The following is a 15,771-nucleotide window of genomic DNA, read 5'->3' on the forward strand; positions in this document are numbered from 1 at the left end:
GGGATAAGCACAATGTTCTCTTTTCGCGGTTGCGAAGAACCTTGATACCGAGAATGTGTCCCGCATCTCCCATATCTTTCATCTTGAACTGGTTTGACAACTAAGTTTGTACTGATGACAACATCTTTTTATTGTATTCAATTAGAAGAATGTCATCTACATATAAAACTAAGAACACAACATTTCCTTTTTCAACCTTCTTGTACACTAATGAATAGTCATCCGAGCGTATCATACACGCAGCTTTCATTTGGGAACTTTTCGAATCCAAACTTATGATCATATAAAAACATTGGTTCCATGATCTAGATGCTTGCTTGAGACCATAATTGGCCTTCTTAAGCTTCCAAACCATGTGTTCCTTGCCCTTCACGGCGTATCCTACCGGTTGTTCCATGTAGATGGTCTCCTCAAGACTACCGTTCCAGAACGCAGTCTTAACGTCCATCTGCCATACATCCCAATCCATGTAAGCTGCAATAGACAGAAGTATAGGGATCGATTTAAGCATGGCTACTGGGGAGAAAGTCTCTTCGTAGTCGACGCCTTCCCGTTGGGTATACCCCTTAGCCACTAGTCTTGCCTTAAAGAATTTAACTCGTCCATCGGGTCCACGTTTACGTTTGTATATCCACTTGCTCTCAATAGCAGTACAGCCTTCGGGTAGGATGGACAAATCGTAGACGTCTTTGTCTATCATTGATTGTAGTTCTGAATCCATTGCTTTCACCCATTCTCAATGATCGATATCCGCTTGCGCCTCTACAAGATTCTAGGGATCCAGTACATTGCTGTCCGAGGAGTGATCCATAGATTCTCCCAAACCAATGTATCTATCGGGCTCATGTGAGACCCTCCCACTGCGACGCGACACTACAACATTCGGTGTAGAAGTTGAAATTGTTGGAACTTGGAACTGTTTGTACACTTGGTACTTGTTCTTGGATAATGGAACTTGTGACAGAAGTTAGCTCATCAAGAGCCACTTCACTGCTGGGTTTATGATTCATTACAAAGTCTTCCTCTAAGAATGTGGCATGATTTCTCACAATGACCTTCTTATCTCGAAGACTATAGAATTCATAAGCTTTCGATCCTCTAGGGTAACCTATAAACAAACATACCTCCGTCCTAGATTCCAGCTTAGTTGGATCCTTTTCCAATACATGAGCTGGACACCCCCATACCTTGAGATGTTCTATATTAGGCTTGCGCCCACTCCATAGCTCATATGGGGTAGTAGGAACAGACTTTGAACCATGAGGTCCTCCGCCGACTCAGGTTCAGTCAACAACTCAGCCAAGGTGCAATTCCTTTTGTTCATCTCAAAGTTGAGCTTGAACTACTGGAAGCTAGGGGGAAGACTCTGAAGGATGATAGTAACCTGGGACTTGGGATCGATCGTCCCTCCCAAGACCTCAATCTAGTTGAGGTGTCTCATCATCTCGAGGATATGGTCCCACACAGATGTGCCTTCCTTCATTGTCTTTGTCATGACACTCCGAAAGGCTTGAGACTAAGCCGCTCGATTCTGAGTACAAAAAAGATTTGTGAGATTTTGCATAATCTCGGCGGCAGTCGCCATGGCAGAATGCTGATGCTTGAGCACTGAAGACATAAATGCCAACATGTAGCACTTAGCAATCTCATTCGCCTTATGCCACCGTCTATGCGCATCTCAAACCGCCGCTGTGGCATTCGGAGCCAGCACAAGAGGTTGTGGAGTAGTGAGCACAAATCTGTACTCTTCAACTGTGAGAACGATGTCCAAATTTTATTTCCATTCTATGTAATTTTAGCCCTCGAGTTTGTTTTGTTTAAGGATTCCTGAAAGAGGATTGAATCACATTTTGACGATTTGATTCGCACTGCAAAAACATAAGGTTTACTATTTGTCATAAACTTATGTAAGATAATTGATTAGATTAACCATAAAACTTTTCAAAATCTTACAACTGTAAAATTAAAATTTTGTACCCTCTATAAGAGGTTAATACGCATTAAAATTTTAGCAATTTTACTGGTCACAACACATACGAATAGTCCAGAGACCACATAATGGCATGCCCGCCTAATGTTGCCTAAGCACGACCATCAGATTTAGCATTACAGAATTTTATTTCTACAACACACTCCCATAACAATGCTCATGTGCTGATAACAAAATCAAGTTATCTCATAAATACTGTTTGAACATCTGAAACTCGTAGTTCCTTAGGATTATTGTCCCCACATAATGGGTGGCGATAATATTAGGAACCACTTTCTAGTTCATACTATTTATTATTTGAGAAGTCCACCCTCATGAACTTACTGTTTCGTAGGATTATTTTCCCTACATAATGGGTGGCGATAATATAAGAAACTAGCTTCACAAAATTTGGTAGACCAACCAACCGATGGAGACCATATACAAACTTTTAGTTCGTAATTATCGCTTAGATATTTCGGTTATGGTTTTTCATTAATTATCCTTAGCCTTAAAGCAAAAAAGGGCTTAATTAAATTCGGTTGGTATTTAATTCACTGGATAATTAAAACTTTTATAGTCTTTAGTATCTTATTTAAGGAAGTATATTAATATGCTAAAATTTAATCCTCATTCATGTCTTCTATAAGATGTATCTAAAATAAATTGAATTATTTATATATTGGACGGACATGAAAAATTAAATTTATATTAATTCCTTGTTCAAGATTAGGAAGAGAATAATTATATTATTTAATGTAGTCTTATATATCTATCCTAAATAGGATTCTAGATATATAATATTTAGGAAACTATTAAATTATTCTTGTCCATATCATTTAGGATTAAATAGAATATATAGTATACAAACTCTAACAAGAACAACATGGCAGATCCTTTTACAAAGGCATTGGCGGTGAAACCGTTCAAGCGCCATGTTGAAGGGATGGGAGTTCAACTCGCTCAAGCCTCAACTTGCTTTCAGTATAAGTGAGAGAATTAGACGTAGTGCACATTTTTTTGTATACTCTGTTTTGAGTATAAGTGGGAGATTGTTAGAGCTTGAATACTACAAATCACCTTTCGAGTGATTGAATACTGTAAAAACTCCCATTTTATTTTTCAAGGAATAAAACAGATTATTTTTGTCGTAATGTTGTTATGTTTTACATTTAATTGCTGTTTATTGCATGTTTAAATGTATAAGTAACTTAACAAAGTAGTCTTTGTTTTAGTAGACCGGTTGTGAGCGTCGTCCAATTTAAGGTAACACGGTCAGTTCTGAAAAAAGAAAAATAAGAATTTCACAACCCATATAGGCTTAGACTACCTATCGTGAAAGGTTGCAATGTCAGTCCGCATATTTCTAAGCCTTACTGAAATAAGATGACATTGGTGTGGTAGAGCACTGAATTGGATCTAACAGCGAGACAAGTCTTTATGCTATCTACTGAAAGATAAGGTCTTGATAATTATTTATTTCTTAATAAATGTATGTTAGTATTGAGCATACGGTATTGACTATGCACTACTTTGACTTACCAAAAGGTGCGGGTTTTTCACAACCCAGTAATCCGGGTATATTGGGTAGTGGTGATTAAAATCTAGCGGTGCTATGATTGCTATTATGTTGAATCATGCGCGAGGTGAGTCTCGTTTGATAACGTCCTCAAGAGGAGCTCGAAATAAGTCTTTATTATTCGCAACCTAGCTAGTTGGAGTTTGATTACTCTATGAATAATAAATAAGCGTTTCGTACTGAGTCCACTCTTGAAATTAATAAAATGTTAATTAATTAAATCTATAGCAGACACTAATTAATTAATGGATGTTTCTATCTTAAGCGCGGGAAATGAATGACAAACAATGGAAACCCGAATTACTTATAATTTTGGATTTGGATGAGCAGTGCAATATTACTTCTGTAGTGGCTGCTCTTAATATTCCAATATAAGCTTATATTAAATTGTGGGTTCAATTTAATTAGTAAAAGCTAATTGGGGGAGATCATATCCAAAACCTTCCATAGATCCCTGTCTAGGTCCAATATGTGACTTAATATAAATAGGAGAATAAAGGAGACAGAAAATACACTTTGTTTTCATCAAAATTTTCGTCCCCCTCCTATTCCTCATAGGGGACAATTTTTCTCCTCTGTGAGATAGGTTTTCTGTCTTCTTTATTTAAGTCCTATTATTCTGGATAGATCAGCCCACCCTGATATCGAACCAGTTAGAAGATCCGTGGTCTAGTACTAAAGATCTTCACGTAGAGAAGACGCTAGCTAACTTCGATTCTTTGGAGAATCATCAAGGTAAAATGGCTAATCCGTAGAAAAGCATGTTTTAGATTTCAATTACACTTACAACATGATCTTATTTGAGTTATGAGCATGATACATGTGATAATTGCGTGAATAGAATTTGTCTAAATAATCTGCTAAATAGATCGCTTTCATTATCTGATTTATTTGATGCACGCTTCCGCTGCCAACCCCTTCAAAGTTTTTAACAACTTGTCTCTTACTTTTTCTCTTCTCTCTTACTAATAATATGGACCCCACATTTCACTAACACTATTTTTCTCTTACTTTACCAACATTTCACTAACACTACTTCTCTCTTACTTTACAAATTTCACATTAAAACCTATGTCATTCACAATGTGTCTTATTTTTCATGGACGGAAGGAGTATCAATTATGACATATACTTTATATTCCGTACCATTATATTCTCTACCATCAGTGTAATCTACATGTTGATAAACTTCATCCTTCTCTGTATCTCGCTAAGCCATGAATTTTAATATTTATTTATTGTAATCGAAAATGTTGAATATATACAAATATTTAAGTTGAATAGTGGTAGTTTTTATTAAAAACATGCATATGCATATTAAATTTCCTATAATTAATGTTCGAATATTTTGTTAATGTGTGATTGCTCTCTTTTAATTTAAGAGTATCCACAGTAGAGCCCGGAAACCGGCCGGCCGTGCTGTGGTTTTTTGGGCTCTATTGCATGTGGAAAATGGTGTAGCGCTTGGCGCACTCGCCCGCGCGAGTGGCGGGTTCCTCGGTGCTATTGCAAACGTTTCTGCCAGGCTGTTTTTTTTACTTTAAATACTTACATTATTCTATCTTTAAATATCTTTATTCTTCTATCGTATTGGTATTTTAATCTATGTCATTTGTTTTCTAAATCGACATTTAAAATAACAAAATGGAGTATGAAAATTGGTGAAATAAGTTGGCAGATTTTGGGATCGGCGCTATTGTATGTGTTTGGGATGAAATTTAAAATGTTGAAGTGGCAGGTGAAAAATGGATTGTTGGCATATATTGGGCAATTTCTGTGTCCAATATTATGGATGCCCTAAGATCCAAAATTGTTCTAATCAACGTCTATGTTATTTTAATTTTCAACTTATTTTATTTGACGTCTTTAGTTGTTTGATAAGGTTATTAGAGACATATCTGATTTTTAAAGTCTACATAATAATATTCTTTATTATCTTTTATGGAGGTTTCGACTGTAAAAAATTAAGAATTTAAAGATACATAAATTTTAAAAAGTAAATAATTTAAATAAAAATTACTCCATGAAATTCTTAAAATCAAAAATTAAAACCCGATTGTTATTCATATCATATATCAAATTAACTTTTCTTGATATAATAAATTTAGTTAAGAAGTCTAATATTTTATAAAGCAAAAGAGAAACTATTAAATGTATCGCTTTAAAAATAGATGAGTTATGAACATTATTTTTTTTTATCTAGATTAGACTATAACGTTCCAAATTTAAGAATTTAAAGAATTAAAATAAAAATGTTAAACTCTTAAATTAAAAACCAATATATCAAATTTTAAATTATTTTATGATATGGTGAATTGAGCTAAGATATCGAATCTTTTATAAAGCAAAAGAGATTTTTTATATATAGAGCTTTATAATATGGAGTATTAAATAGATAAGTTAGGAACATATATACAATTATTCTTTTATGCTCGTGCAACTGTAATGTTCCAAAATTTAGAATTTTATAGAGTTTTAAATAGTAAAGAATTATAACTGAAATCATGAAACTCTTAAAATCAAAGCCTTGAACTTTATTATCACTAGTATATCGTATATCAAATTTAATTTGTTTCATGATATAGTGAAGAAATCTAAGAATTCTAATATTTTCTAAAGCAATAGAGAAAATATGAAATATATATCTTCAAAATATTACTCCATATAAATGAGTTAGGAACATGTTAAGAATTTAAAGAATTAAATTTTGTAAATAAATAATTTCGATAAAATGATAAATTTCATAAAATCAAAATTATATACAGAATTAGTATTAAAACAACATATACTACAAATTTTAATTTGTTGTATGAAATACTGGATTGAGCTATTATTAATATTTTACAAATAAAAAAAAATGTTAAACATGTAGCTTTAAAATATTAATTAGATGAGTTAAAAAAATTATGTGATTATTTTTTATTAATGTTTAACTATAGCATTCCAAAAAAACAAAATAGCATTCCAAATAAAAATTAATATTTAAAAAAAACAAAATCTTAAAATATGAAAATCATAATCATAAAATCAATAAGTATTAATATAGTACTACATATCAAATTTTAATTTTCTGTATGTTATACTAAAGTGAGTAAGAACTGTAATATTTTAGAAAGAAAACGAAAAAAATATTATTATTGTAGCTTTAAAATATAAAACAAACGAGTTGAACATGTATGATTATTTTTTTATTTAGGTTTGCTATAACGTTTCAAAAATTAATACATCAAGGATGAGAGAGAAATGAAAAAAAATTGTGAAGAATTTCCATAATTAAAATGATAATATTAATTTTATTCGACGGACTAAAATGAATGTGATTAAAAGAGTAAGTATTAAAATTTATATTGTTATAAAATTATTAAAGCATTCAAAATTTTAGGGTCGCAATTCCTTTCATATATTTTTCATTTTTAATATTAAATTAGTAAAATTGATAAACATTTTCTTATCCTTTTCATTCTTTAATTTCATAACATTATAAAAAAATTGAAGGAATATACAAAAAAAAGGTCAAACTTAAAAGTATGGCTTAAAAATTGTGGGTCGCAATTCCTTTCATATATACTCTCTCCGTCCCACAATAAGAGTCGCACTTTGCCATTTTTATTTGTCCTATAATAAGAGTCACACTTCATTTTTACCACTAACTAATATAAAAAAGTAGGTCCTACATTCCTGTAACTCACTTCACTCACATTTTATTATAAAACCAATATAAAAAAGTCGATCTCATATTCCACTAACTTTGCAAGCCACTATTTTTTACACTCCTATTATGAGACGACGAAGGGAGTATTTTTCATAATCAAGTTAACCTTAGATCTTAAGCAATACTACTTCCATATATAAATACAGAGGTACAAATGTACATGTACAAAATATAAATTTAATAAATAATGAACTGTATGAACCCTAAACCCTAAATAATTAAATCCAAGCCCCTTAGCTCAAGTGGTTGAGAAGGGGGGCAAGGATACCGCGTCATCCTAGAGGTCACGTGTTCGACCCCTGGGAGGAGCATCTTGGGGATTTATTTCCCCTAGGGGTGATGAGTTCACTGGCCTGAACCTAGGAGCAGGGGGAGATAGGTTACCTGGTCAGGCCCATAATTGGGAAGATAGGTTAACTGGTCTGGACCCGTGACTGGAGGGAAGGTAGGTGGACTTGTTGGTCCCCTCCAAGACAAGGAAGCGCAGCTCGGTGGTATGACGCTTCACCTTCGACCGTTAGGCCGGGGGTCCGAGTCAGTTCGGGGGTAGATGGGGAACCATCGTTGATCCTCCTTTACAAAAAAATAAAAAAATTAAAAAAAAAAGTAAAAAAAAAAGTAAAATTAATATATTCTCTATTATATGGTAATGTCATAATATTAAAAAAAATCATTTTCCTTTAGAATATGCTCAAAATTAAAATTTGTGAGACATTTTGGTTTCATTTTATGGATGAACATATTTGTTTATCACGAGGTTAATGGTATATTAAGTTCGAATATTATGCCCTTTTGCATTTTAAACTCATTTTTTACATTTTAGCTTAAACGTGCTTTTGTTAGAGTTTTGTATATTTTACATCATCTTTCTAGTGATGGGATATTGTAAAAACTCTTATTTTATTTTCTACGGAATAAAATAGATTAATTTGTCGTAATGGTACTATGTTTTTACATTTAATGATTACTTTACATATTTAAATATATAAGAAACAATACAAGTCCAAGTCTTTGTTTTAGTAGACTGGTTGTGGACGACGTTCACTTTAATATAACACGGTCAGTTCTGAATAAAGGAAAAACAGTACAACCCTAATAGGCTTTTTTACTACCTATCGTGAAAGGTTGCAATGTCAGTCCGTATATTTCCAAGCCTTAACGAAATAACATGACATTGGTGTGGTATAACACTAAACGGATCTAACACAAGACAAGTCTTTTATGCTATCTACTAAAAGACGAAGGTCTTGATAAACTACCATTTCTTAATCAATATATCTAGTTTAGTGAGTGCCATTATCTGGATCTTTGCGAGGATAAATGTTAGTGTTTCTCGTTCTAAAGTCGACTTATACAAATTGCATCTTCTACAGATATTGTTCGGATGGTTGGTTAATCAAATGCAACTCGTCTCATATCTATGGGACTGCATCTGCAGCGCGACAAACTGGCATCTAGCCGTTGTAAAGGAGTTGCTCACAAAGGATCCCTGACTCGCTAGAGACAAAAATCCAATGGCTAAAACGCGTTACACTTTGCAGCGCGCCAAGGCCATGCTAATATTGTGAAAGCAAATTGATAAGAATTACTAGCGGGAATGATTCTGAGTCTTCGGACAGTGTTGCTTTGCAGCCGCAGACCTCGCGCGTACCCTTATCCGTGGAAACAAAATTTATGTTTAATACAGTTTTGTTGGGAACAAAATTGTATTAAACAAAAAATAATTAGGGCATTTTCACCCGAACATGTTTATATCCAATGTTCGTAGCTCCCCAGTCAATCAAAAGTTAAAACAAAACTATGATTTCTGACGAAGCAGCCAAAAAATCAAAAAAGAATCAAGCAAAATTGGACTCACCTACCCCTTTCCTATCTCTATCCTAACATGCCAATCAAACGAGGCCTAAAGCCTTAAATTGTAGTTGCAAATTTTGATATGAATAGTCAAATAAGAACTCTGCAGTCTGCACAAACCATTATTTATTTGTGTTCTTTAGTCTTCCCCCAGTTTATTTTGTAGAGAGATAGATAATGTCAAGAACCGATAAAGTTAGTTTAGTTCGTTGTCCCAAGTGTGAGAAAATAGTGACAGATTTCTGTATTTCTCGATGTGGCGGTTGTGGCGCTATCCTCCGTCGCCCTTCAAGCCCTCCTCAAACCAAGACCATTTCTTCTGCACCTTCAGCTTCTTCTGAAAGCAGTAGTTCTCCATACTCGTTTGACGAATTTACTTTTCCATTTTCAACTGAAGATCTACTTCAATCTAGTGCTTGGCAGGGTTGGGAGTGGGACCCTCCCCAAAATTCACGATACATATCCAGATGGAGAGTGGTGAAGCACGCCGTCGTGGCAACCCTAAGATTGCACCGATTGGGGACGGATCGAAATTGGAACAAGACGGTGCCTAACTTGCCTGATTTTGACTTGAAACCAATAATTGAAGCATCCGGCACCGGCAAGGTCTACAGAGTTGTCCATCGGCACACCGGCCTCACCTACGCCTTGAAGGAATTCCGCGATGATTCCTCCCAACGCCAACAAATCAGCGCCGATGTCCAGATCCTCAAGGAATTGGATCATCCCAACCTCGTCAAATGCTACGACGTCGTTTTTGGTGATGCCGGTGTGAGTTTCCTCCTCCTCGAGCCCTTGGATCGCGGATTTTCCAACGTCACTTGTAAATTCGATCTGCTTACTTTTGCTTACCAACTTCTTTTGGGCTTGAATTTCCTCCACCGGAATAGAATCTGGCAATGGGATATCAAACTCTATAATATTTTCGTCGATCATACCGGCCAAGTCAAGCTCTTGTATTTAGGGAAGACTTTGTCTAACACGACGCCGTTTTCTCCTGAAATTGGAGCAATACATGATGAATTCTCTTGGGATGTATGGAGTGTGGGGTTGTGTATTCTCAAATTGGGCAAATCGTCTGGCAGATTCAGTGAAATTGAAGATGTTCAGGAACAGCCATCGACGGAGCTGCTGAGGTTTCTCTCAGCTTGTATGCAGGCAGATGTATTGAAGAGATGAACGGCTGAACAACTTGTTCACCATCCCTTCTTTGATCAGATTTCACACAAGAAAGAGCTTCAATTGAACAAAGAGATTCAACTTCCATCAATAAACGAAGAGGTTAGAATTACTAGTCTTTATTATCAATGTAATTCAACTATATTCAATTTTGCTTCTCTTAACACTGATCAGATTGCTATACCAATCTTATATTGAAGTAAATATATATTCAGTGGAACTTGTGATGAAAAATTGAATCTGTTTGTGTGCATTATCAATAAATTTCAGAATTGCATATTATTAAAAGTCCGGGAAGATATCAGAAGAGACAATTTTCATGCATTCAACTAGCAGTTTAGAGAGTTATAGTCCCTTAAACTAATCTTTGCAATAGCTCTAATGTTGGATACCTTTGTTTTATGGACAATCTTCATTTCTTGTTTCGGTTGAGCTTCTGTGGCCGTGCCTCGTTGAACTATGGATAATATTATTAATGCACTCTGCAGAAGGATCTATTTAATCCAAGAGAGGAACTGATGACTCCTGTAAAGAAAAACCCAGAATTTCTACTGAGGATGAGGATAGAGTATATAATCTGGAAACTCCAAAACATTCAACCACTCATGAAGTTCCTGAAAGCTGCATTGAACATTGCAATCTGTTTCTTCCTGATTGTGAATTCGAAAAGGATAAATTGGTAAGGATGTGGATAGCTGAAGAATGCTTTGAATTGGGAGCGACTAAAAGAATGGAGGATGTAGGTAACTTGTATTTTGATGCTTTGATCGAGAGGGAAGTTATTGTACCTTCCAAGTTTGATACTATTCTCTGGCAGACAATGTACAAATTTAATACATCTCATGTGCCAGATGGACTCCTTAAACAAGGTAACTATTTGAGGACCACTCCAAGTAATATGAATGAGATTGACAGCGAGGCATTACATCTGACATGGAAGTGTAAGACGATTGATCGAAGCTTTTCTGATGCTCTGAAAAATTCAAACAGTTGCATACGCTTGTTGTGCATGGGGATCGTTGTGTTGTCACTGGCCAACTTCCCAGCGACTTCTTTTTGGGTTTAAAGCTTTTAAGAACGTTGGATTTGAGTCGCACTCATATAGCAGAGGTCCCAGGTTCAATTGGAAAGTTGGAATCACTGCGATACCTTGACATGTCTGGGACTCCCATCCAGCGGCTGCCTGAATCAGTTGATCGCCTCCACCGTCTCCAAACTCTAAATCTGAAATATTGTGTTGGAATTTCTGCTTTACCAAGAGGATTGGGGAAGTTAGTTGAACTTCGCCATCTAGACCTCGACATTATTAGTCAATTGAAGTCCATGCCCAGAGGGATGGGAAATCTAGTAAAGCTTCAAACTTTACAAGCATTTATTGTTGGGAGAGAGAATGATGGATGCGGCATAGGTGAGCTGAAAAACATGAATGAGATTTCAGGGTCTTTTTGTATATCAATGCTTGAAAATGTCTCTGGTGCAGAGGAAGCAAGGGAAGCTGTACTATTGCATAAAACATATATCGACAAGCTGGAGTTACGATGGAATGATTGTGGAGATGCCGACTCCCAGGATACAGCTGAAATATTAGAATCCCTGCAACCACATTATCACCTGAAAGAGTTATTGCTGTCATTTTATGGTGGATCAAGATTTCCAAGCTGGATGAGCAACCCATTCTATACCGATCTTGTGACCATGACTCTGTACAGGTGTATAAGTGTGCTATCCTGCCCTCCATTGGGGAGCTTCCGTCTCTCAAGATTCTCAAAATTTTCCACATGGAAAATGTGAGGAACATCAGCACACTGTTCTGCAGGAATATTGTAACTACAGTGGTTAATGCATTTCCAAGGCTGGAGGAATTGACTCTTGAGGGCATGTCTGCCCTTGAAGAATGGACAGGAGTCGAGGATGGTGATTTCCCCTGCCTTGCCCAAGTTTCCATAAGATATTGCCCGGAACTTCGTCTTCTTCCATTGTCGCAGCTCTCCTCTCTTGAGCGCTTGGAAATAAGCCATTGCAAGCAACTGATTTCTTTGACGGAAGGGTCATTGCCTGATTCGCTTGATTCTCTAATAATAAGATGCTGCCCAGGAATAAACGAGAGGTGTCGCAAGGATGGAGTAGATTGGCCAAAGATTGCTGCTGTTAGAAACATATGGATTGATTTTGAAAATTTAGGTTTAGATTAGGGCTTGCAGTCCATGCTTTCTTTCTGCCACATTTGTGAGGAACTGAGCTCGTGTTATTTATCCAATTTTTTTTCGAGCTTTGTTTGTCAAAGTAAACTAAATTGGGCGAAGTGTCCAATATCACATGAACTTGCCTTTGTGTTCTGGAAAACCTATTAGGTGTTAGCTGATACAAAAGACTAATGAGCCAAAACCCAAATTATGTGTATTAATAATTTAATCCTAAAATAGTGTATTGTCTTCTTCATTAGAAATAGACCAACGCAGTAGTTCTCCTTCCATCACAGTCATTTCATAGTTCGTATAGCCTGAAACTCCACCACTCTGTCTTCTTTGTTAGTCAATAAACCAGTGTTGGCGTTCCTTCCTTCATAGCTCTTAGCCTGCAACAGTGGGATCGAATCGGTGCCACCGTGGGTCGACGGCAGCTTCAATCCTGACTCAGATGGTGCTAACTGCAAAGGGGAGGGGTCGGTGACGTTCGACCCCCAATAGTGTGAAGGGGTGGCAGCGGAAGCGTGCATCAATATCCGATCACATTAATTTGATCTATTTAGCAGATTATTCAGACAAATTCTATTCGAGCAATTATGACATGTATCATGCTCATAACTTGAATTAAAACATGCTTTAGCATATAAAATCCCTAAAACATGCTTACTACGGAATTAGCCAATTTACCTCGTTGATTCAATCAAGAATCGATGATGGCTTGCTCCGTCTCCACGTGAAGATCTTCAATATAAGACCTCAGATCTTCTGACTGGTGTCCCGGACTATACGCTGATATTTGTGTGGGTCAATCTCACCAACGTACTAGGACTCGAATAATGGAAGACAGAAACTACTCACGGAGGAGGCACAAATTTCGAACTCTCTCTCTCAAGAGGGGGACGAAATTTTTATGTTGAAAAAGGTGTTTTCTGTCTCCTTTATTCTCCTATTTATATTAAGTCACAAATTGGGCCCAGTCAGGGATCTAAGGAAGAATTGGATCATGCCTCACCCAATTAGCTTTTTACTAATTAAATTGAACCCACAATTTAATATAAGCTTATACTGGAATATTACAAGCAGCCACTACAAAAGTAATATTGCACTGTCTTTCCAAATCCGAAATTACAAGTATTCCGCGTTTCCTTTATTTGCTTTCAATTCATTTCCCGCGCTTAAGATAGAAACATCCATTAATTAATTAATGTCTGCTATGGACTTAATTAATCAACATATTTAATCTCCAAGAGTGGACTTAGCAAGAAACTCTTATTTATTATTCATAGAGTAATCAAACTCCAACTAGCTAGGTTCCGAATAATAAAACCTTGTTTCGAGCTCCTCTTGTTGATGTTATCAAACGAGACTCTCCTCGCACACGATTCAACGTAATAGCAATCCTAGCACCGCTAGATAATGATCACCACTACCCAATATACCTGGATCGTTGGGTTACGAAAAACCCACACCTTTGGTAAGTCAAAGTAGTAGATACTCAATATCGTATGCTCAATGCTAACGTACATTGATTAAGAAATTATTATCAAGACCTCGTCTTTCAGTAGATAGCATAAAGACTCGTCTTGCTATTAGATCCATTCAGTGCTATACCACACCAACGTCATCTTATTTCCATAAGGCTTAGAAATAATCGAACTGACATTGCAACCTTTCACGATATGTAGTCTAGGCCTATCTGGGTTGTGAAATTCTTCTTTTTCTTTGTTCAGAACTGACCGTGTTACCTTAAAGTGGACGACGCCCACAACCGGTCTACTAGAACAAAGACTTAGACTTTATTACGTTTTTATACATTTAAATATGCAATAAACAACCATTAAATGTAAAACATAACAACATTATGACAAAAATAATATGTTTTATTCATTGGAAAATAACAAGTAGAGTTTTACAGTATCCAATCACTCGAAAGGTGATTTCTAGTATACAAAACCCTAACATAGTGAAGAGAAAAGGAAATAGTATCTATATAATCCCTCCTTCCCAATAAATAAGAAACATTTGGTTTTCGACACGAGATTTAATATCGAGTTGATGTGGTTATTTTGAGTGAGACGGAGGGAATACAAAATAAAATATTAGTTTCACATCACCATGTTAGGATTGGTATAAGACGTTTTACATTAACTTTATAAGATATTGTTCAAATATTTCAATGTATAAGAAACAAGCTGGCCTAATTTTTCTGCGTAGTAGACTAGTTTGGACTTGTTCATCACAATAGGTGACCATAGTCGGTTCTTTGTAGAAGTAAAACAGTAGTATTTTACAACCTATATAGACTTTGACTATTTATCGAGAAAGGTTACAGTGTCAGTCATCATTGATTGTTGTTTCTTAAATATTGTTGACACTTATTATTCACTATCTTGACATATAAAAGGTGAGGGTCTTTTGTAACCCGAGAATCCTGATATCTTGTATGGTAATAATTTATGTCTAGTAGTGCTAGTATTGTTACTGCAATGAATTGTGTCTGACGAATCAGCTTTGATAATATCCTCAATAGGTGTTCCGAAAATATTTTATTATTCAGAAATTCGGCCGATTGAAATTTATTCTACGAATAATGAATAAAGTTTTTGAACTAGACTTAAAGTCAAATAATAGACTTAAATTATATAGTGGATATTTATATCTTAAACACTTGAAAAAATAAATTAAAGAGGAAGCCATGATTACTCGTAATTTGTGATTGAACGAACAATCAATATTAGTATTTAACTATAAGACTCATAATAGTAGTACTTTGTTAGAGCATAAATTAAATTAAGGGTCAATTTAATTTTTAAAAAATGACTAAACGTGATTAATCAAAGTCCAACCTCCATATCACTGATCTGACCCATAATAACTCTATATAAAGGAGACCGTAGGTAAGAGGGTTTCACAATTTGAGAGTTAAGACAGAAATCATTGGTCTTAATTTCAAATATCTAGGAGGAGAGAAAATCCAAATTCTTCTCTTCCCTTTTAAGTGGGAATTATGAAACCTTCGATTGGTCTTAAAGATTAGAAGTTTTGTGATTGAGTAAGAAGAAATTCACGTGGAGACGTAGCAAGTAATCTTAAATTCTTTAGAGAATCATTTCGGTAAGTTCAACTAACCATAGAATTCATGGTTTGCGTTCTAATATGCAATTATAGAACAAATATATCAGTTATTTGTATATGCAAGTCTTCTGTTTTGCATGAATCACCATAATCCCATCATATCTATGCCTAACTAGGTGTGGGTCGTACCGAGAACATCATATTGCATACTATACCG

The 15,771-nt window shown here is 35.5% G+C and overlaps 1 protein-coding gene across 2 annotated transcripts; it reads left to right on the top strand.

Annotated features, from left to right (window-relative positions):
* The first annotated feature begins 9,116 nt into the window (after nt 1-9,116).
* On the top strand, nt 9,117-12,561 carry LOC121749040 (mitogen-activated protein kinase kinase 5-like). Of its 2 annotated transcripts, XM_042143657.1 has the most exons (3): nt 9,117-10,395; nt 10,782-11,701; nt 11,774-12,561. In XM_042143657.1, the coding sequence occupies exon 1, from the start codon at nt 9,292-9,294 to the stop codon at nt 10,291-10,293; it is 1,002 nt and encodes a 333-aa protein (XP_041999591.1). In that variant the 5' UTR covers nt 9,117-9,291; the 3' UTR covers nt 10,294-10,395; nt 10,782-11,701; nt 11,774-12,561. The 2 variants fall into 2 exon arrangements, with proteins under 2 accessions (XP_041999591.1, XP_041999590.1); XM_042143656.1 differs by having other exon boundaries at nt 10,782-12,561.
* The last annotated feature ends 3,210 nt before the right edge of the window (nt 12,562-15,771 follow it).

This window comes from Salvia splendens, chromosome 9, assembly GCF_004379255.2.
Source record: "Salvia splendens isolate huo1 chromosome 9, SspV2, whole genome shotgun sequence".
NCBI lineage: Eukaryota > Viridiplantae > Streptophyta > Magnoliopsida > Lamiales > Lamiaceae > Salvia > Salvia splendens.

What these genes read in the sequence shown, in the direction of transcription:
- LOC121749040 (XM_042143656.1), top strand. Translation starts at nt 9,292, where the DNA reads ATGTCAAGAACCGATAAAGTTAGTTTAGTTCGTTGTCCCAAGTGTGAG.